The 23632-nt window shown below is 49.1% G+C and overlaps 1 protein-coding gene across 1 annotated transcript; it reads left to right on the forward strand.

Annotated features, from left to right (window-relative positions):
- Positions 1 to 17940: 17940 nt before the first annotated feature.
- On the forward strand, positions 17941 to 19884 carry LRRC4B (leucine rich repeat containing 4B). The gene has a single exon (XM_015417244.1). The coding sequence runs from the start codon at positions 17941 to 17943 to the stop codon at positions 19882 to 19884; it is 1944 nt and encodes a 647-aa protein (XP_015272730.1).
- Positions 19885 to 23632: the final 3748 nt, after the last annotated feature.

A 23632-nucleotide genomic window follows, 5' to 3' on the forward strand; every position in this document is an offset into this window, starting at 1 on the left:
GTAATATGCAGTAATAGGCGCAAGTTATTAATTTACTATTCTTTTCTGCTCTGCTCTAAAGCAGTCCTTAACAATGTAAACTCCCCCTTTGGAGTCTGAAATGCGCCCTTTTGGTGTATTTTCTCTTTTTTTAATGTAAAGTTCTGTGTGCGCTCGCAGCCCTGGGTATAGAGCAGGAACTCATTAAACAGGCAAACACATCAATCAGCCATGCCCACAATTTTACCCATGAGGTTGCAGGAATCTAGAGATTCCCCCTCAAACACATAAAATTGCTTGCAGTCTTGGACAAGAGTGAGCCATTTAAACACAATGGAATCTTTTGTCATTGGGCCTAATTAGATGCGATACTGGAAGATCTGTGATCCAATGGTTCACCACCACCCCCAAGTTAAAAAAAAAGAAAAGAAATAGCAGGCTGCATGGGGCCCCAATTCAGATTGGAGCCATGCAGGGAGGGGAGAAAGGGTTTAATTCTCCCACACTCAGAAGGATTTCCCTATTGAAACCACTTCTTTGCATTTATTAGGGGGGAAAGACAGGCACATGCTGTTACTACAGGGGGAAAACAGGCAATTTTCCTTCAGAGCTAATTATTGTGTGGGGGTGAGGTGAGGTTTCGACAGGCAAAACCGTGCAGGAAGGATTCAATCCCCTCTCTTCCCCACAGAGCCCAGATCCAAAACGGGATGAGGGATGCTCAAAACACCTGCTGGTGTTCACCAGTCTTGAACAGGGAACCGATTTTTCAGTAGGCTGTTTGTTTGTCAACCCATTCATGACCGTTCGCCAGTTTGCTTCATCGTATGCCTGCCTAACAGTGCCGTACAGTGCAGTAGGTTTTCTATGTGTGCATGTTTTCATGCAGACTGAGATACAGCCATGCAGACACTGCTGAGCTGCTGCTCCAGTTGGCAGGCAGTCATTTAAATACTTTTAAGTAGTTTAAGTTGGTCACAAATCATATAAATCAGTTGTAAATAGATGCTGCGTTTTTTTTTAAATAACTCCTCCTGTTTAATGTTCATCTGAGCAGCCCTTAGTGATATGAGCAGCTGCTAATCTGTTTGGATCAGCAGTATTTTTGCACATGCCCAGCTTTGAAAGAACCTGGCGCTGAGCAGTTCGCCAGGCATCTGAATTGTTCAGTGTGAACCGAGCAGCCCAGGTGATCAGCTTACATCTGAGTATCACAACTGAACAAAGTAAGTTGGATTGTTAAACACATTTGCAGTTAAATTTATGGCGTTCCTAAATGGGATCTCGGGCAGCCGCTTTTTCCATTTTTTAAAATTGCTGGGAAAATCTGAGCCCAGAGTCATGACTAGTTACATCTTTTTGCAGGCATGGGCAGCTAGTTCAGGATAACAATCCTTCCCCAGCAAATTCAGGGCAGGTGATGCCTATCTATATCACGGTCTCGGAGCTGGATTTATCTATTAGCTAAGTCAGTTATAGCAGGGGTGTCAAACTCATTTGTTGTGAGGGCCGGATTTGACATAAATGAGACCTTGTTGGGCTGCGCCATGTGTGTCATAAAATGTAATGCCAGGTAGCGGAGATATAAACTTTATAAAGGACACAAACACAAAGATTTTTTAAAAACTTAAAATAAAAACATGCTTAAAACATTAGCTCTGTAAGCTGCAAACCTACTTTTGATTTATTGACATTCACCACAGAAATCTCATGCTCAGAGTTCTGAGTCTAGGACCCAGGTTAAAACCTGAAATGGCTGAGTGATTAAGAGAGTCTGGCGAAGCAAGCTATGATGCAGCAGCAGCAGAACTGGAAGCAGGAGATGGCCAGTTCCACTGCCGGCCTGATGGAAGCCCTCCAGGGGCCTGATCCGGCCCCCGGGCCACATGTTTGACAACCCTTAGTGTAGGGCAGGGCTGAAACTCGCCTGTCCAGGTCTCTTAGGCAGCTGACAAGCAACTAGTGCAACGGAGGGAACAGGAGACTGTTTGGGGGGAGTGGGGGGAGCCACTCCGATTGTGGCTTCAGCGTGGCGGAACAGCCTCGTCTGCAGCTGTCAAGCAGCGTGAGAGTGTCTGCCCTGTGCTGCACTTCTAGCTCTCCAGTCCACCTATGTGGGTTTTCCTTTGCACCCCCCTCCCAGCCCATGAGGCCTTCCAGTGAGGATACACCAACTCAGAGCTTCCCAGCTGCTTTCCTTTATACAGTTTATATCTCTGGGACCTGGCATTACATTTTATGGCACACAGCCAGTTTGGTGTAGTGGTTAAGTGTGCGGACTCTAATCTGGGAGAACCGGGTTTGATTCCCCACTCCTCCACTTGCACCTGCTGATGTGACCTTGGGTCAGTCACAAGCTCTGGCACAGCTGTCCTTGAAAAAGAGCCGTTTGTGTCAGAGTTCTTTCAGCCCCACCCACCTCACAGGGTGTCTGTTGTGGGGAGGGGGAGGGGGAGGAGTTTGTCAGCCGCTCTGAGACTCCAAGTGAAGGGCGGGGTATAAATCCAATCTCTTCTTCTTCTTCTTCTTCTTCTTCTTCTTCTTCTTCTTCTTCTTCTTCTTCTTCTTCTTCTGGCCCTGCCCGACAAAGTGACACTTATGGCAGATCCGGCCTTAGAACAAATGACTTTGACACCTCTGGGTCTGTGGGCCTAAGATTATGAGTGGCCTCTAAATTAAAAAAAAAAACCCTAAAATTATTAATTATCCCCCCAATCTGGTAATGCTATGAAGTCTCTTAAATTGTTTAGGGCTTCAGAATGTCTTCCCAACTCTGCAGGTTCTGAAGACAATGGGTTGCATCCAACCAGTCTCTCTCTCCACTGGTGAAAAAGGCAGAAGGGATTTGTGTGTGTGTGTGTGTGTGTGTGTGTGTGTGTGTGTGTGAAAGTGCTGTCCAGTTGCAGCCAATTAATGGCTACCCCAGTCAGGGGCTGTCAAGGCAGGTGAGTAGCAGAGGTGGTTGGCCATTGCCTTCCTCTGCACAGTCTTCCTTGGTAGCAGGACTGGCGCCCATCAGTGGGCAGCTACCAGGGCCCAGGGCTTCTGGCAGGGCCCACTGCTGTTGACCTCCCCCCCTCACTTGTTGCTAGTGCTCCACCATGCTCCCAGCTGCATGCACTGCCCAGTGCCACTGGGGAAAGGGCTGCATGCTGTGGTGAGCATGGGCAATGGGAGAGCTCACAAGTCTGCAGGGGAAGGACACACAGGTAGGTGGGAGGCATGTGGACAGGGGGGAGGGAAGAAGGGCACATACGGGGGGGGCTGGTGGTGGGTAAAAGAGGGAAGGGGCCCCGGGAGCTCTCTTTCTGGGGGACCTAAAAACCTGGAACCGGCCCTGCTTGGTGGTCTCCCATCCAAGTACCGACCCTGCTCAGCTTCTGGGATCTGATGAACTTGGACTATACTAGGCCAATCCCTATACCAAGGGATTCCTTGTGCCATCCCAAAAGGCTATGCTGGATCTCATGAGCCCTGCATGGGCAAAAGCCATGTGGGACGTCAGCTGTAGGAGGAAAGGGGATTAGGTGGAACTGAATGTATGGGAAAGAATAGGTAGAGAAAGAGGTACTTTTCTCCCTTTCTCACAATACAAGAACTCGTGGGCACTCCATGAAATTGTTGAGCGGTCGGGTTAGAACGGATAAAAGGAAGTACTTCTTCACCCAAAGAGTGATTAACACATGGAATTCACTGCCACGGGAAGTGGTGGCGGCTACAAGCATGGACAGCTTCAAAAGGGAATTAGATAGGCATATGGAGCAGAGGTCCATCAGTGGCTATTAGCCACAAAGTATAGATAGGGGCTCTGGGGCAAGTGATGCTCTGTCTTCTTGGTGCTTGGGGGGGCCAACAGTGGGAGGGCTTCTAGTGTCCTGGCCCCACTGCTGGACCTTCTGATGGCACCTGGTATTTTTGGCCACTGTGTGACAGAGTGTTGGACTAGATGGGCCTTTGGCCTGATCCAACATTGGTGTCTCTTATGTTCTTAATGTAAAAAGTGGCTGGATACAATCCTGCTTTTCCCCCAAAGAAAATCCATGCCTCCAGTTGAGACAAAGTTCTTTTTTTTCGGGGGGGGGGTATTTTTTATTTTTGAAAGGTTTGAAACTGACCAGCATTTTTTGATTTCACAGTTCAAGTTCTGGATGAGGCTTGGTTGGGCAACTTTATCGTCATCATCAAATTAGCTTATTTGCTTCCGCCATCGGCCATAACAAAATTACCAAACGATATAACCGCCTTTGAAAGGCAATAAACGACTATGCAGCCGTAAACATAAAACATAATCTAAAATCCTCACCGAGTAAGACTTCATCAAAGGCTCATTAGACAGGCTCGCATTGATCCAAAGGACAATCAAACGCAGGGGTGTCAACAGTGTTTAATTGCCTCCATTGCCTTTTAGCCAGGATGCAAAAGTTGCGTCCTGCTGGCAATTAAAAAAAAAATCTATCTTTTATCCTTTAAACTGGTTTCGAATGAGGAATTTCAAAATTTGAGTCCTTGCCTTAAAATTCAGGGCCTTTCGTAGCACTGGCAGTTCTTCGTTGTTTAGAGTGTCACCCAATGTCAAGTAATCTAAGCAGACTGCCAGCTGTCAAATACTAGACATTACTGAATGTCAGAGACCAAACATTGAGTTGGATCCCTCCAGCTTTGACGCTGGTGGGGAAAAAAGGAAGGGTCTCCTTGGAGCCTCCCGAAAATGGAAACGCTGAGGATCGTGGGATCTGTTGGGAGAAAAGCCATCTGGAACAGGGGTGGAAGTTAGTGGGAGAACTGGGCAAGAGTGAATGAAAAAAAAATCAGGCTGGATCCAACCCAGTGTCAAAATATTAAATGTCAGCTACCAAACAGTGTCAATTCTCAGACATTCAATATTGAAAACAAATGTCAGGCGTCAGCTACCCAGTACTGAAATCAAATAGCAATTGGACGTCGGAGAATATCTGGTGAATACCCAAAGAAGCACTGAGAGGAGAATTCTTGCAGATGGAATTTAGGTCCGGCTCTATTCTTGGCTTAATGCCCCCTTTTTATCCGGGGGCCCGGTACACGCTGGGCCTCTTTGAGCCTGATACTCAATTCCACCCTGCGTGATCTTTCTCCGGCGTTCCAATGCCCTTTACAGAAACCGGCCACCAGTTTTCCTGTCGCCATTCAGCAACGCTGTGTCCCCCAAACGCATAATTGCCTGGCACCCTCACACACACTCCTCCCTCCCCTTTCATTCATCCAAAGATCCCACTTGCTTTTCTGCAAGATCCTGACCTAGCCACGGCTTCCTGTTTGTGCTCCAGGTCTCGTTAACAAAAGATGTATTCTCCCCCTGTGAATGTTTCAACTTTGCCCTCTCCCTCTCCTTTTCTCCAATGCCCAAAGGCGTCCAGGAATGTAATTGCCTGAGCAAATCCTTTCGGCTAGACTGCAGAGCATTTCTGATGGAGGCTGGAACACAGCCTCGATTTAACCCTCCATCTGCCCTTCCTGATGAAATCTGGCTGGTTTTCGTGTTCCGGGCAACATCCTTCACTGGAATCCTCTAACTTGTGGGACAGTTAACGAGGTCCGTGAGCTTTAGTTTTAGGGCCTGCACCAGATTTGGTGGGTCCACAGCAAGAGACCCTCTGGTTCTTTCCCCACCTCCACCCCCAAGCAGTGGTTTCTTAGTACTTCTCTGTGGACAACAGGTGTTCCTTAGAGCTATCAGCTATCACATAAAAGTGGCAAAAGAGGGGAACACCATAGGGTTGCCAATTCCATTTGGGAAATTCCTAGAGATTGGGGGGGGGGCGAAGCCCAGGAAGGCAGCATTTGGAGATGGGAGGCAGCTCAGCAGGGTTTAATGCCAAAGGTAAAGGTAAAAGTTCCCTTGCTCGAAAGCCAGTCGAATCCGACTCTAGGGTTGCGGTGCTCATCTCCGTTTCAAAGCCGAAGAGCCAGCGCTGTCCGAATACGTTTCCGTGGTCATGTGGCCGGCATGACTAAACACCAAGGTGCACAGAACGCTGTTACCTTCCCACCAAAGTGGTACCTATTTATCTACTTGCAATGTCTTGCTTTCGAACTGCTAGGTTGGCAGGAGCTGGAACTAGAGATGGGAGCTCACTCCATCATGTGGCAACTCGGGTCTCGAACTGCTGAACTACTGACCTTCCACAGCCTGCAGTTCAGCGTCTTAACCAATTGAGCCACCGCCGCTCCTAATGCCATAGGTGCCCCTCTCCAAAGCAGCCATTTGCTTCAGGGGAACTGATCTCTCTTGTCTGGAGATCAGGTCATTTTGAGAGATCGCCAGGGGACACCTGGAGGTTGCAAACCAAGGAGAGAGATCACGGGATGGAAGTTGAAAGGGAGCAAAACAACCGTGATATACTTTGCTAAAAAATTCTTCATAGACTTGTGAGTTCTTTTCCAATATCCAATTTACTTGGAGCAATTCAAATGCATGAACGCCACAACAGACCATGCATATCGCATCTCGTTTCGTATACAAACTTTATCAGAGTGGGTAGCGTTGAAATCCCTATGCAGTTTTAATCCATTTGGCAAACTCTGTAGTCATTCCTCATAGTATAGTGTTTGCCAGTCTCGTGTAGTGGTTAATAGTGGCAGGACTCTAATCTGGAGAACCGGGTTTGATTCCCCACTCTTCCACATGAAGCCAGCTGGGTGACCTTGTGTCAGTCACAGCTCTCTCAGAGCTCTCTCAGCCCCACGTACCTCACAGGGTGTCTGTTGTGGGAAGAGGAAGGGAAGGTGACTGTAAGCAACTTTGAGTCTCCTTGGGATAGTGAAGGGCAGGGTATAAATCCAACTCTCCTCCTCCTCCTGCCCTGGAGAGCTGCTGCCAGTCTGAGTAGACAATACTGACTTTGATCAACCAAGGGTCTGATCCAGAATAAGGCAATTTTATGTGTTCATGTGATTGCCGTTTGAATTGGGGCCAAAAAGTGAAAGGCACACTGGGTTATTGTTATTGCTGTTACCGTTCTGGTGTGTTCTTGTAACAGGGAATTAAAAATATATTACAGATGGTTTGCCTTCTGACAGTGAGCAACAGGCTTTTGTTTGTTAAGTTATAAATGATCTGACACTTCCTTTGAGATCTCAGAATGGCACCCATAATGTCAATACATGGATTTATTTCAGTTCGAGTGATTAACTAATCAATTCATTGGTTAACTGGCAGCTGGTGAGGGAAGTACAGATGTTTAAAGGGTTGCCAGTATTGTTTTTCACAGGTAGATTTAAGTGGCCTGGTCTCATTACCCAAGATCAGTGAAGTCACTAAGGCCTTTGTGTAGGTGAGACAAGTGGGGAGTCTGGATAAGCGTGGAGAGCTGCCAAGAGCAAAATGCTGTACTCGAACAAGAGGTTCATAGAAGAGATCCCTTACAGCTTTGTTAGATTGATTACAGGTCTGCTGCCACCTCTGAGCTTAAGTGGCCTACCTCAGAGGGTTGTTGTAGAGATACACGAAGGAAAGGCAGGCAATCCATGCCATCTGTCTGCTCGATGTAGTGGTTAGGAGCATGGACTCTAATCTGGGAGAACTGGGTTGGATTCCCCACTCCTCCACATACAGCTGCTGGTGTGACCTTGGGTCAGTCACAGTTTTCTCAGAGACTCAAAAGTAGTCCTCGAAGAGCTCTCTCAGCCCCACTTACCTCATAGGGTGTCTGTTGTGGGGAGGGGAAGAAAGGAGATTGTCAGCCGCTCTGAGACACCAAGTGACCAGCGGGGTACAAATCCAATCTCTTCTTTGTCTCTTCTTCCCTTTCAAAATGGATGTTGGCAATCCAGTAAGGAGGAAAATAGAGATGAATTCAAACTGTATGCAGGAAGGCTGAGGGCGCTGGGTATATACATCCAAGGAAAGCTGAGGTGGAGTGGATAGTGCTGGGATGAAAGTCTGGGTTCAGATCCTGCCCACTCACTTGCAGCCTGGAGAAAGTCCCTGTATCTCCGCTTACCACATGTCAGAGGATATGGTCCAGATTAGGGTTGCCAGCTGCCCGGAGGGGAAAAATGTCCCTTCCCTTTAATAGAGGCTTAATGGGATGTCACTTATTTGCCGTGAAAACCTTCGGCTGCCCATTTCCACACATTAAGCTCTACTAATCAGACAGGACCTTTTCCTCCTGGCCAATTGGCAACCGTAGTCAGGATATGGCTGCATGCGCCGCCCTGAGCTGCCTGGAGGAGGGTTGTGATACCAACGTGGCAATTGAAAAAACCAAACAATGCACAACAGAGCTGTGGCATGCAGCATCAAATAACAGTGACAGGGCTATATTAAGAAATGCCTGTGTTCTCAGAATCAGCCAAGAGCTATGAGTGTGAACTTAAAGGGAACAAGATCCCAATTTATAGGAACAGCCAAGACGTGGAATGACCTTCCTTGAAGACAGGGCCAGAGTCAAGGTGGGACCAGTTGGCATTTGCCTCACATATCAAAATACGACAGGCCCACCTAGTGAAGAAGACCAACTGATGTCCATACTTGAAGATCCTCATGGTCCTTGGCCCAAGAGATATCTGGCTGTCCTCGACCAGAGCCAGGGTAGAACTCTCTGCCAAATAAAATCCATGCCCTTTGGGACTTGATGCAGTTCCACAGGGCCTGTAAGGCGGAGACGTTCCGCCAGGCGTTTGGTTGAGGACGACGGTGGCGGCGTCCATCTTCGTGGCCTTTCAACCCCTTGACTCACCATGAGGGAGTGGCACCATTAGAGTCTTTAGCGCCATCTTCTAGGCTACTTGCTGTGTTTTGTTGGTTTTTAATTGGTTTTTAATGATTTTGCACACCGCCCAGAGCCCTGTCCTTCGTGGAAGGGCGGTTTAAAACCAAAATAAATAAATAAATAAAATAAGTAATATTGGACAGGACTCCTACTGCTTCAGGGCTTGGAATTAGACTCAGTGACATACAGTCTGGTATAGTGGATGGAGTATTAGATGGGTTGAGGAGACCCAGTTTCAAAGCCTCATTTGCCCATTAAACTCACTGGATGACCTTGGGCCAGGCACTCTCTCAGCCTCTCTACCTCACAGGGCTGGTGTTTTGAGGGTAAAAGGGAAAGGGGAGAACCGTGCATACCACCTTTGGAGGAAGATTTAAAATCTGCCTCCATTCCCAAGGACAGGAAGGTAGCTAATGGAACCCCCATCTTTAAAAAAGGTTCCAGAGGAGATCTGGTAAATTATAGGCCTATCAGTCAAATGTTGATATTGGGTAAATTGATGGGATCTGCTATTAAAGACAGAATTAGTAGGCACATTATGAACAAAAGCTATTGAGGAAGAATCAGCATGGATTCTGTAAAGGAAGATCTTGTCTCAGTAATCTTTAGAGAGTGAATATAAATGGGCAGTTTTCACAGTGGAAGGTGGTAAGCAGTGGGGTACTGCATGGCTCAGTACTAGGTCTGGTGCTTTTGAACTTGTTCGTTAATGATTTGGAGTTGGGAATGAGCAGTCAAGTGGCTAAGTTTGCAGATGACACTGTCGTTCAGGGCAGGAGCTCCAGAGCGCTCTGTCAAGGCTGGGCATCAATGTGGCAAATGAGGTTCAGCATGGGCAAGTGCAAAGTAATCGTCAGGAGCCAGGCTGGGAACATTGCAGACTGCGCCGTGAAAGCTTGGAGCAAGAAGGCAAGGGTACCAACTCAAGCAGCATAGTCAAAGTCCAGTCCAAGTTCAGTCCATACAGCAAGGTCTAAAAGTCCAAGAGTCATCCACAAGCAAGTTCAGGGACAAGACAAAAGGCAGAGTCAGGGAATGGTCTGAAGAGTCACAGAAGTAAGGCAGGATCCAATGCACTGTGATCATAGAGTCAGAGGAATTTCAGCTTGTTGCTTCCACACCTAACAGCCTCCCTTGGCTGGGTTTTATAGCCATATGCTTAAGGGTCCTGCTTGCTGCCAGCTGCTCAGGAGTAATCCTCCAGCTACTCATCTTTGCTCTCAGCAAGCAGCTGGCGTTGGGCCAGGAGGCGTGCACTTTGTCGTCTCTCCTGTAGCTCTGTTCTTAGCCTCTATCTGCGACACTTTAAGGGTGTGGGTGATACTGGAGGGCTGGAAATGATCAACTGAGTTTCACCTGTTGAATGGGGTACGAGGGTGGCTCTGCACCAGCTGTTGGCTGTGAACCCTGACAAGCCTACAGCTCATCTTCCTGCTTGCTGGCTTCTGCTGACTCAGAGCTGCCTACATGGGGCTCCTCTTCTCCTGAGGGGTCCTCACTATCACTGAGCCCTGGCTGACCCACAACAGTAATGCACATTGGAACCAAAAATCCTAACTATAAATATATGTTGATGGGATCCAAACTTGTGGTAAATGACCAGGAGAGAGACCCTGGAGTTGTGGTAGATAACTCACTGAAAATGTTGACTCAGTGTGTGACTGCAATAAAAAAGGCCAACACTATGCTGGAGATTATTAGGAAGGGGACTGAAAACAAATCAGCCAGTATCATAATGCCCCTGTATAAATCTATGGTGCGGCCTCATTTGGAATACTGTGTACAGTTCTGGTCACCACACCACAAAAAAGATATGATAACATTGGAAAAGGTGCAAAAAAAAGGGCAACTAAAATGATTTAAGGGGATGGAACTCCTTCCCTGTGAAGAAAGGTTAATGAGGTTAGGGCTCTTTAGCTTGGAGAAACAATGATTGAGGGGTGACGTGATAGAGGTTTACAAAATTATGCGTGGGATTGAGAAAGTCGAGAAAGAAGTACTTTTCTCCCTTTCTCACAGTACGAGAACAAATAGGCACTCAATGAAATTAATGGGCAGTAAGTTTAGAACAGATAAAAGGAAGTACATCTTCATTCAAAGAGTGGAATTCACTGCCTCAAGAAGTGGCGGCGGCTACAAACATAGACAGCTTCAAGAGGGGGATTGGATAAATTTATGGAGCAGAGGTCCATCAGTGGCTATTAGCCACAAGGTATAGATGGAACACTGTGTGATGCTCTGTATTCTTGGAGCTCGGGGGGGGGGGGGCGACGCTGGTAGTGCTCCTGGAGTTCTGGCCCCACTGGTGGACCTCCTGATGGCACCTGAGGTTTGGCAACTGTGTGACAGCGAGCACTGGACCGGATGGGCCATTGACCTGATCCAACATGGCTCCTCTTACGTTCTTAAGATCAGGAGAAAAATGCGCTAGACAGATTTGCTGGGATTTCAACTGACAGCTCTCTGTAGCTTTCAGTCATGATGATTATTCATCCACAAGGATTCCCCTGTTCTGTCCTTTTCCCTCTCACCATCTCATCTTGGCCTCTGTATTGGTCATTTTAGCCAAGAGTCTTTGGCAGCCAATGAAATGGTGACATGCAGAACAGCCAGGCAGGAAGCCATTCAGATTGGTGCATTCCAGTCTGATGTCATAATGACTGTGTTTCAATAGAGGCAACATGTCTTTGCATCTGGGAATGGCCTGCGGGGGATAGAAATCTGTTTATTTAGATGTATACTTCACCCTCTTGCTATGGCTCCAGATGAGTAACTGTACATTTATGGTATAAACATAGATCCCTGTTACTTTCCTAAGCTAGTCAACACTGTTTAGAAAACAAAACAAAAACACTGGAAGAAGGCTCTGAGAATCCACTGCTTGAGAATAATGGGTGAATTGCTACATTTTTGGGTTGCCCTTACTGATGCCCCCTTACATTAAGTAAGGAAATATGAAGGGTTCTGAATTTTTAAAAAATGAAATTATCCATGCATTTCTGCCCAGGAGAGCACGGGAGTTGCTCTGAATCTTAGAGTTGTCTGCACTGCCTGTTTAAAGCCAGTTCGTCTGAACGACTTGGATGCATTTGCAGGCCCACCCAGCCATAATGCAATCTGAGTCATAGCCTGATCCTCAACATATCTATTCAGAGACAAGTCCCTACTGAGTTCAAAGGGACTTAACTTCTTGGAAACGATGCTTCAAATTCTGTGCATGCGTGAAGGATCAGAAGGGAAGCGCAAAATTGTATAGTGACAAGTTCTGGAAAGACACGCATTCTGGGTGACCCACTTTACATAGTATAGTCTGAAACTGTAACATTTTTGGACTGTAGGAGGTGGGGGAAACTGCAGAATTAAATTCTGTACTGTGTTTTTAAAAATCCCTGCATAAAACAAATCCAAACAGAGAGCCTTCCCATCAGGGGTTTGCTTTGCCTTACACACCCAGGGAAATGCCGATTGCCCAGGGGTCGTTTCGTAGAAAAAGAGCTAGGGGAACTCATTAGCATAACTCATTAGCATATGCCACACACCCCTGACATCACCGGAAGTGTGTCATAAGGCCACACCCCCTGACATCACCGGAAGTGTGTCATAAGGCCACACACCCCGCCCCCAATGGTCCCCGCCGCCGCCGCCAGCCTTGCAGTTCCACTGCTGAGCCCCATGAGGGGTCTGGCGGTGGACCTGCAAGGCCGGTGGGAGTACAAGGAAGCCCCGCGAAGGCCCTCCCTGGCCCCAGGCAGGCAGGGGTGGGGAGAGGCAGGGAGGAAGCAACTTACCCTCCCTGTTCTCCTGCCTCCTCCTGGCTGAATGAGGGCTGGAAGTGGGGCGGCTGGAAGCAGGGGGCGGGGCTTCGTCATGTGCCCCGCCCCCCGTACGTCACCCGGGGGAACTGCGATCCCCCGCGATCCCCCCCCTCTGAAATGACCTCTGCGATCGCCACTTTGGGGTCAGGAAGCAATTTTGTCCAGGGATTCTGGAGGGTTTTTTTGCCTTCCTTTGAGCATAGAGCAGGAGTCACTGGGGGAGTGGGGGGTAGGTAGTTGTGAATTTCCTGCACTGTGTAGGGGGTTGGACTAGATGACCCTGGGGGGCCCTCCCAACTCTGATTCTATGATTTTCCTTGATGTGTCAGTTTTTCATCTGCAGATAGTTTTGTGCTGTGAGGAAGCATTCAGTTGAACAGCCCCTCTTGTGTGCATTTGGAAGTGGCATAGTCCTAGATGTGCCATGTACTGGTTTGAATATGTGCAAGCCCCAATGCCACAGTGAGATAGAGGTCTCTGAGGGTATGCTTTCATTTCACACCCCAAAGGACAGGTGCGCTCTCTTGTTCTGCACCTTGCTGTCCTTCTCTGATAACATCATGGCTGGTGGCCTGCCAGCAAGGTTGCCCACTGGCTAGAGGGGGGGGGGGGAACGTCCTGTCCCTTTAATAGAGATTTAGTGAGTGCAAAAGGGCAGGAGAGCCAATAACATCAACTGATAATTGCTGCACATCAAACTGACCTATATTAAAAAGACAGGAAGAGAGACCTATTTTACAAGTTGCCGACCCTACGCACCAGCCTTGAGGCAGTTTGGCCAGAGAGAGTTCGGCCACCTAGGCCAAAAATCCTAGCCATTGTGGATATATGAGATGCCATATATACAAGCTCCCCCCCCCCCAATAGCTAGCAATCCAAAACAGTCCAGTGGAGCCTGAGCGGTGGGTGTTGCCTTCTGACACACTTCCGGTGATGTCAGGGGGTGTGGCATATGCAAATGAGTTATGCTAATGAGTTACGCTAATGAGCTCCTGCACCTCTTTTTCTACGAAATGACCCGGGCAGACCGTAGAGACCCAGCGGCACCAGTTCCGGAGATTGCCAAGCAAACAGACAGTGCAATCTGTTTTAAATGATTGCTCTTAATGGTTTTAATCTGTTTACTGGTGTGGCCCTGTGATCCGCCCTGAGCCCACTTGTGGGGAGGGTGGGATAGAAGTTTGAAAAAAAAAAAAAATTGCCGCCACAAGACGTTGGGATGGCCACTGGCTTAGGTGGATTTCTGAGGTGGGGACCGGACGGATTTGTGAGTCTGCCGTTGACTCCTAGGCATGGGACTCGCAATGTTCCCTCTAATCTGTTGAGTCTTGTGAGCAAAAATTCTACTCTGTGAGCTACCGGCACTAAAGTTGTGAGCGAGCAATTTGGCTGCTGCATAAATCAGTTTGCTCTGGAGCCCTCCTTCCTGAGCTAAGACAAAAATGTGTGAGCTGGAAGCTAAAAAACTGTGAGCTAGCTCACACCAACTCAGCTTAGAGGGAACACTGCATGGGAGCTGAACAGACCTCGGGCTTCAAGGCAGAGTGCTTGCATGTCAGATGCTGGCGGGGGGATGGTCAGGGGAGGGCTATCGTCCAGCTTCTGGGCTCCTCCACGGTCTCTGTCTGGACACGACTGGAAAGTGGGTGCCAGACTTGGTCCGATCTAATATGGCTGCTCCTTCTCGGGATGCCTCCATTGCCCATGGGTAATATCAGGACTGTACCACGTGGCCAAGTCATGTAAGGACATCCCCGAATCACGCTTTCTGGAGCAGCCTGATGGTAAATAGGGTACCCCAGTGGGATGATACTGTAAGCCAGGTCCTAGTCGCCTCCCGTGACTAAGGCCTGGTCTACATATGCGTCAGAATGAAGGAGAAACAGGGTCATGAAATACTGAAGTTCACCTTTCCGTGCATGCAAATAGAAAAGCCACACAGCAGGGAAAAGGTTTCCCTGATGAGTCTTCGGCTTGCTGGAAGGTTTCTTTTTTAGAACGTCAGAGAGCGTTCTAAAAATGCAGCTTCCCCGCCTGCATTCCACATGTTCGGAAGCAGTGGAGTCGGAAGCAGTGGAGTTCAACTACCTTGGTTGGATGAATGTGTAGGCCAGGCCACAGACCAACAGATTTCACATTATACTTCCAGAAATCTTCCAGGGGAGTATCAGCCACAATGGACAAGCCTCTTTGATAACAACTGGCCATCAGTACTGATATTAACTGGGGCAGTATTGTAGAGTGGTTAGAGAACTGGAATAGAACCTGGAAGCCCTGAGTTCCAATGCTTGCTGGCAGGGGTCGTTTCGTAGAAAAAGAGCTAGGGGAATTCATTAGCATAACTCATTAGCATATGCCACACACCCTGACATCAGGGGCCCGGCGGTGGACCTGCAAGGCCGACGGGAGTGCGAGGAAGCCCCGCCAAGGCCCTCCCTGGCCCAGGCAGGCAGGGGTGGGGAGAGGCGGGGAGGAAGCAACTTACCCTCCCTCTTCTCCTGCCTCCTCCTGGCTGAATGAGGGCCGGAAGCAGGGCGGCCGGAAGCAGGGGGCGGGGCTTCGTCGTGTGCCCCGCCCCTTGCACCTCACCCGGGGGAACTGCGATCCCCCCGAATCGACCTCTGCTTGTTGGGCACCCTTGGGCCAATCACTCTCTTTCAGGTCTAGGCTACCTTACAGGATTGTTTCAGGTGGCTAGCCATGTTGGTCTGAAGCAGCAGAACACAGTTTGAGTCCAATGGCAACTTTAAGATCAACGAAGTTTTATTTAAGGGGTAAGCTTTCGTGTGCAAGCACACTTCCTCAGACAAATTGAAACAAAAGTTCTTCAAGCCTTACATACAGGTAGGTGGTGTGTGTGTGTGTGGAAGCGTCAGGGAGGACCAGTCAGAGTTCAGATGCGTAAATGAAGCTGAGATTGGATCAAGGCGGCAAGATCAATGAATGGCAGCAAATCAGCACACAAATGCGGGAGCTAACAAACAGATCTGAGAAGGAAGCCTGAGTCCAGCGGCACCCCCAAGACCAAGCAAGCTCAACCCTGGGTACATGTGAGAACAGAGAGACTCTACATGTGTAGATGCACACTTCTTCAAATATATAGAAACAGATTTCCTCAAGTGTTACATACAGGTAGGGGGGGTTAGGTGCCAGGAAGAGCTAATTAGAGTCAAGATGCATAAGTAACTGAGCAAAAAAAAATACAGCTAAGATCAGAATAACACATTTGTTAAGACATGTAAAGAGCAGCAAATTGGCATACAGATAATAAGGGGGTTAACAACAGATATGAGAAAGGTTTGAGTCCAGTGGCACCTTTAAGACCAACAAAGTTTAATTTCTGGGTATAAGTGAGAACTGAGTGACTGAGCATGTATAGTGCGATAAGTGAAATAAGAAGACAGTATCTCTGTTAAGCCCTGGGGTTCCATTGTCCTGAGTGTTGTACAATGTCATTATGCCGGTGCCACAGGAGGGGGCTTTTTGGCGTGGTGCTTTCCCCACCAGCCAGCTGGCCAGCAGTGGATTGGGGGCCCCAAATTCGGGTGAACCCCCACCGCGACTGGGGGGATGGCAACCCTACTTAAAGGTTCCATTGGACTCAAACTTTGTTTTAAGGATTGTTGTGAGGATAAAAAGGGGGTAGGGAGAACCACATATGCTGCTCTGAGCCCACTGCATCTACTAGACAGATCCTGACAAGGCACAGTGTTGGGCGGGTACAGAGCATGTTTTCACATGCCTTCTTGGCTCATATGGGGAAAGTAGCTTTATCAGAGCACTACCCTCTTAGAAGTATCGATCAATTAGAAAGCACGTACTAGACCCCATGGCTGAGTGTGCATCCCGGAGAGGCCCCAGGAAGCCAAGCGACTGGTTGGTAATACGAGAAGGCAAGTCTTCCCTTGCTGGGCCACACCAAGTGTCTAGCATTATGAGCACAACAGCAGCATTGGCCTTGAGGACACATGAGTGGTGTACTTCATCTGTTGCATCAGGGATAGTGCCTCTGAGCCAATCATGTTCTGTTTATCTGTCATAGCTAAGGAATGTCTTATTTTCATTTTCATTTTTAAAAGCCATCTAGTAACCCCCTCTTGTAGTGATGAATGGCATAGATCAGGGGTGTCAAACATGTGGCCCGGGGGCTGGATCAGGCCCCCGGAGGGTCTTCTCTCAGGTCCACAGTGGAACTGGCTGTCTTCTGCTTCTTCTTCCAGTTCTGTTGCTGCTGCGTCATCGTAGGTTAGCAGCTTACAGATACACACCTGAACAGCATACTCGGGATTGCAACAGCACAGACATTTTGATGCAATAATTCAGAGCAAGAGGTGTCAGTTATCAGACACAGTTAAATAAACAAAAACATTGCAAGAATGCTGATATTTTAAGCATGTTTTTATTTTAAGTAAAAAAAAACACCTTTGTGTTTGTGTCCTTTATAAAGTTTATATCTCCACTACCTGGCATTACATTTTATGGCACAAAAGGCCCGGCCCAACAAGGTCTCATTTATGTCAGATCCGGCCCTCATAACAAATGAGTTCGACACCCCTGGCATAGATGGAAGATCATCTTTGGGTTGGATTCAGCCAGCTTCGCACTAACCCTTGCTCACTTTCCCCTGTTTATTACAGAACCCATCCCATGTGGGGCTTTGTCTTTTTAAAACATTTTTATTGTTTTTATAGTGACAAAGAAATTAAACATATACATGTTTATGATCCCCAGCATATCTTTTATGGGGTGTATGTGTGTGACTAGAAGTGCTCCCTCCTCCCTTTCTGTAACAGTGGAAAAACTGGCTGGATCCAACCCTTTGTCTTGAACCGGCGGCAAATGACTTCCATTTGGGTGACTCTAAGGCCTAGAGGAGGGGTCCTCTACCTTTTTTGAGTCAGCGGGCACCTTTGGAAGTCTGTCACAACAGAGCAGGCACGTATCGGCCACCCCAGGAGGCTTAGCCAGCCACAAAATGGCTTCCTCGGCTCAACTTCAGTCACGCAGACTGTGTATACTTGTGCAGTGGGGGCAGCTCCTGCCAAACAATGTTTTGTTTTTGTTTTAAATCTGCACTGCCAATCAAATCTCCCATGGCCATTCATTTCCCCTCCCCTTCCCCTCCCATGGCCATTCAGAAGCCCTGCTGGCCAAAAGCCCCATCTGGCCTTGCCCGCTTTCCAAAACCCTTGGCAGGACACCAGGCACAGTATCAGTGGGCATCACGGGCACCGTGTTGGGGACCCCTGCCGTAGAGCCTCCGATTGTTGCCATGTTTCTGAGACCCGATACCAGATTGTGTCTTATTTCTCCCTCTCTCTTTCTGTCTTTGTCATCCCCAGTTTCTAAAAACCGGAGCCCGCACCCTGCTGGTCACCGAAGCATGACCTTTGGGCATGGCCACCCGCCGCTGCACTCGGAAGCCTTTGCTGGCACCCGGAGTCTCTAGGATGGTCTGGAAGCATCTGGTCCTCTTTTTCCTCTGGCTGCCGTCGCTCGTCTGGGGCGGCGCCTCCCCCACCTCTTGCCCGGCCGCCTGCTCCTGCAGCAACCAAGCCAGCCGGGTCATCTGTACGCGCCGGGAGTTGGTGGAGGTCCCCGAGAGCATCTCGATCAACACGCGGTACCTCAACCTGCAGGAGAACAACATCCAGGTTATAAAGACTGACACTTTCAAGCACCTTCGTCATCTCGAGATCTTGCAGCTCAGCAAGAACCTGATCCGTAAGATCGAGGTCGGGGCCTTCAATGGGTTGCCCAACCTCAACACGCTGGAGCTCTTCGACAACCGGCTGACCACCGTTCCCACTCAGGCCTTTGAGTACCTCTCCAAGTTGAGGGAGCTGTGGCTGAGGAACAACCCCATCGAGAGCATCCCTTCATATGCCTTCAACCGAGTCCCTTCCCTGCGCCGCCTGGACCTCGGGGAACTCAAGAAGCTGGAGTACATCTCCGAGGCAGCCTTTGAAGGCTTGGTCAACTTGCGCTACCTGAACCTGGGCATGTGCAACCTCAAAGACATCCCGAACTTGACGGCCTTAGTGAGGCTGGAGGAACTGGAGCTATCTGGGAACCGCCTGGACATGATCAGGCCCGGTTCTTTCCAAGGGCTGACCAGCCTGCGCAAGCTGTGGTTGATGCACGCTCAGGTGGCCACCATCGAACGCAATGCCTTCGACGACCTCAAGTCCTTGGAGGAGCTCAACCTCTCTCACAATAACTTGATGTCCTTGCCGCATGATCTCTTCACCCCCTTGCATCGCCTGGAGCGGGTCCATCTCAACCACAACCCTTGGCACTGCAACTGTGACGTCTTGTGGCTCAGCTGGTGGCTCAAAGAGACCGTGCCCAACAACACCACTTGCTGCGCCCGCTGCCATGCGCCGCCAAACCTCAAAGGGCGGTATATCGGAGAGTTGGATCAAAGCCATTTCACCTGCTATGCCCCCGTTATAGTAGAGCCTCCCACTGACCTTAACGTAACAGAGGGGATGGCGGCCGAGCTGAAATGCCGGACGGGGACTTCCATGACTTCAGTCAACTGGCTGACGCCCAATGGAACGCTGATGACACACGGTTCTTACCGAGTGCGCATCTCAGTCCTTCATGATGGCACACTCAACTTCACCAACGTGACGGTCCAAGACACAGGGCAGTACACCTGCATGGTGACCAATTCAGCAGGGAACACCACGGCTTCGGCCACGCTCAACGTCTCGGCTGTAGATCCAGCCACCACAGGTTACACCTACTTCACTACGGTGACTGTGGAGACCATGGACTCAGGCCAAGACGAGGCCACCCCTGCTAAGAAGGATCCCGGTCCGACGCCGTCCCAAGGCTGGGGCATGACTTACTCCACCACCTCGCTGACGCCCCGCAGCACCCGCAGCACCGAGAAGCCGTTCACCATCCCGATCACCGATGTGACGGAGAGTGGCATGAAGGACCTGGACGACGTCATGAAGACCACCAAGATCATCATCGGCTGCTTCGTGGCCATCACCTTCATGGCCGCCGTCATGCTCATCGTCTTCTACAAGCTCCGCAAGCAGCACCAGCTCCACAAGCACCATGGGCCCACCCGCACCATCGAGATAATCAACGTCGAAGACGAGCTGCCCGCCGCAGCCGGGGGCCCCGGCGACAGCCACCTGTCGCTCCCCGCCATCGAGCACGATCACCTCAACCACTACGCTGCTTTCAAGGCGCACTACAATAACAACAGTGGCGGCGGACCCCTGACCTGTGGCTCCAAGAACCCCATGCTCAATTCCATCCATGAACCTCTCTTGTTCAAGAGCAGCTCTAAAGAGAACGTCCAAGAGACACAAATATGACGGCCAGCAGACCCAGGCGATGGGGGATAGTTGCGTGGCGGGAGGGTGGCAGTGTATTCGTACATGTAGTGGGGGGGGGGATGCTGAGGGACGACTCCTCCTCCCCACCAAATAAAAAACACACAGGTCTTTCCACCGCCGTGGCAGATGTTGGATGCTAAGTCCCCCGCCCCAGCGGACACCGGTTCTCACCAACTTAGCCTTTTATGTTCTCTCTCTCTTTTTTTTTCTCGGTTGCAGAACAAGGTACTATTCTCACCCTCACCTTGACCTTCTTTCTTTTTCTCTCCCCTCCCCTTTTTTTTTCTACCGTTCTCCCTTTACATTGGAGACTTTTTTTATACAGATGGGGCTGTTTCTGTATCCAACTACCTGCTGTATTACTTTAAAGAAAAGAAAAGAAAGAGAGAGAAGAAGAAGAAGAAAAACAACAGAACGGAACAAATAAGGAAGGAAGGATCACCGGATTTGTTTTTCTTTGGGCGTTACGGGAATGAACTGTAGGAAGAAAAAGAAACCCAGGCGAAAAGGGAGAGAGGGGGTAAAAAAAAAAAGTCTTATTTTGAGCCGCTTTCCGTCAAAATTCTATTTTCATCCAAACGGGATATACAAAATAAATAAATTAAATAAAGAGACGGAAGGTCTTGGTGGTGCCAGGGTCTCCCCCACCCCTTTGGAGCACGCGGGGATGCCAGGCGCACAGGGTTCGGGGGAATTTTTTATGACTAGTATTATTACTATGGGATGGCAGGCATGGCCGGTGTGCCCCCCAGAGACAGAGGGGCTTGGAGGTATTTTTTAATTTGTAATAATCTGGGGGTGGGACTGCGGGGTTTGGCGGGGACTGCACTTCCGGCCTCTAAAAAGGTCTGTTGATTTCCCTTGGCATTTTGGGGTCTGGTCTGAGTTTCCTATTTTAATAAAATCCATAAAGATGTTTCCAACCCTCCCTAGGGTGGTTCTTTGGGGGGGGGGGCAAGCATGAGCAGCCTTGACAGCCAGGCAGTCACTGGGGGTGGATTCTCAAGTCGGATAAAGGTATGCTGCGGTGTCGGTAACCAGGCACAGTGCATGTAGCGTGATGTACATGAAGATCAAAATTCTGTGATTGAATCTCCCAAAGTGTTGTATGTGTGGGGCTGGGTTTCTCACTGAAAAATAGCTGTGGGGTAAGGGTTGGGGGGGTTAACTGCCCCTTCTAAAACCTAATTTGCCTGATTATCATCCCTCTAAGCTGAGTTAGTGTGAGCTAGCTCACAGTTTTTTATCCTCTGGCTCACACATTTTTGTTTTCGCTCAGGAAGGATGGCTCCAGACAGGGCCGGATTTAGACTTGCTGAGTCCCTAAGCTATACAAAACCCAGAGGCCCCCTACTGTTTTAAATTACATCAGCTGGTCTCAGAAAAATTTAATATATACACCTTTTTAATATTTGAAATCATTTTTATATTGTGTTTTTATTTGAGGCCCCAGCAGATTGCGAGGCCCTAAACTGTAGCTTATTTAGCTTATGCATAAATCCGGCACTGGCTCCAGAGCAAACTAATGTATGCAGTAGCGAAATCACTCGCTCACACCTTTAACGCCAGTGGCTCACAAAGTAGAATGTTTGCTCACAAGACTCCACAGCTAAAAGCAGTCCAGGGCAGTTTGAATCAGAGAAACAGGCCAGGGATAAGAGGTGACTGCCCCGCACACACACCTTCCCTGTGCCACAGCCTGATCTGTATTGTCCCCAACTCTGTATCATCTCCTGTTGCTGAGGATGACAAGCAACAAGTTGGGTTTCCAGTGTTGTGGGTCTTTTGGCCTCTAGTTTCTGTCTTCTGACAATCGGGCTTCTTGAGATGGCTGAGGGCCAAACGACACAGTACAGCGGTTCCGGGTTCAACCTATGACCAGCCATGCCATTTTAGAGGAAAATTTAGCCATTTAAAAACCTTTTGTGTGGGCCCGGTCCTGGGCAGGCCCATGCTGCAGAGGCACCAGGTGATCTCGTCTCCCCCCCCCCCCCCCCCCCCCACCCTGCAACTTTTCAGGTGCCAAAACAGCTCTGTGTAAACCGTAGTTTGGCTCTTATAAACAAGCTTAAAATGCACCCGCAGCCAGAAAACAAACGAATTCAAAGTCAGAACCAGCAGAATCACTAGCAACATCAACCAACTAAACTGGTGCTGAGCCAAAAGCATCAATGGAAAGCGGCAAAAACTATTATTAGGGCCTGTTGAAAGCCCGGGGGAAATAAAATGTTTTCACAACACACACCAGCAGATATAAGTGCTGGGTGGCTGTGCGGCAGGGAGAATGATGCACAAATGAGGGGCCACCACAGAGAAGGCCCTGTTCTAGCTTCCCAAAGAACAGCGCTTCTAACGACTGGGCAGGATTGTGTGGGAGCAGGCAGTCTTCCAGACGCCCTCGTCTGCAACCAATTAGGGGCCTTAAAGGTAAGAACCAGCACTTTGGAGATGTGTATTTGTCCTTCAAACACACAAATATACTACGGGGGTCAGACTCGGAATCTCAGAGCTGTTGAACTGGGAAGTGGGGAACATGTCCTCTGTTGCCCAGTCTGCTGGCTGACATGGGATCCCAAGAACGGAACTTAATTCTTTGCAACTTGTGCTTCTAGCTCTTCTGGTTCTAAGGAAACAAAGCCTTGAGAAACTGTATGATGTGTCAGAGGAATACAGAGCTTCCCAATCGGTTTCTCGTTCTTCAGCAAGAGATAGCCCCACGCAAATGTGTTCGTACTATTTCATTCCTCCCCTAAGCAGTTCAAGGTAGCCTTTACATTTGAGGTCGGATGCATCTGGAGGTAAGAACAAAAGGTCCAGTAAGTGGATTGACAAAGGCAGGGATTGAAGACGCGCTCTGAGTGTGGAGAAGCAAGCCAACGGGTGGTACCAGGTTCACAGCAGTGTCGGTCCTGCTCCCCCCCCCAAACTGGAAAAATCCACATTAAGACAGCTCTGCAGAGTGCCAGATTGGTTCCACCCGTAGAGGTGGGTGTGCTTTGTGTCTCGGCTGCTTGGAACAAAGAACAATCAACTCGTCTTGTCACCAAGCACGGATCGTTCAGCCTCTAATACACCGTTGCATGCTTGGCACAAAAAAGCACCTCTGGCAATAGTGATTCCGGGTTTAAACTCTGACTCCAGTTAAGCCGGGGCGAGGGTTGTCTCGGGTTGCCAACCCCCAGGTGGGGGGCTGGAGCGCTCCTGGGATTACGACAGGTCTCCAGACGACAGAGATCAGTTCCCCTGGAGAAAATGGCTGCTTTGGAGGGTGGACGGACTCTCTATGGTGTTATGCCCCAGTGAGGTCCCTCCCCAAACCCTGCCCTTCCTAGGCTCCACCCCCCCCAAAAAAATTCTATTTCCCAAATGGGGCTCGGCAAACCTAGGGGTTTCTGAGCATGGCGGCCTAGAGGATGGAAGCCATTCTACCCTAAGTACCAGCATGGTGTGGTGGTTAGAGCATTGGACTAGAACCTGGGAGACCCGGTTTCGAATCCCTGCTCTGCATGGGAGTGTACTAGGTAGCCAGTCACTCTTTTGGAGTGATTCCGCACTAGACCTTAAATCCTGGTTCAACCCTGTCCCCGAACTTACATTCTATACTACACTCAAGTTCACCCCTGTAATTATCTCGAGCAGGGCTTTTTTGGTAGAAAAAGCCCAGCAGGAACTCATTAGCATAATAGGCCACGCCCAACAGCAGAAACACATTAGCATATTAGGCCAA

This window comes from Gekko japonicus, unplaced genomic scaffold (genome assembly GCF_001447785.1).
Source record: "Gekko japonicus isolate JY-2015 unplaced genomic scaffold, Gekko_japonicus_V1.1 scaffold1621, whole genome shotgun sequence".
Lineage (NCBI taxonomy): Eukaryota > Metazoa > Chordata > Lepidosauria > Squamata > Gekkonidae > Gekko > Gekko japonicus.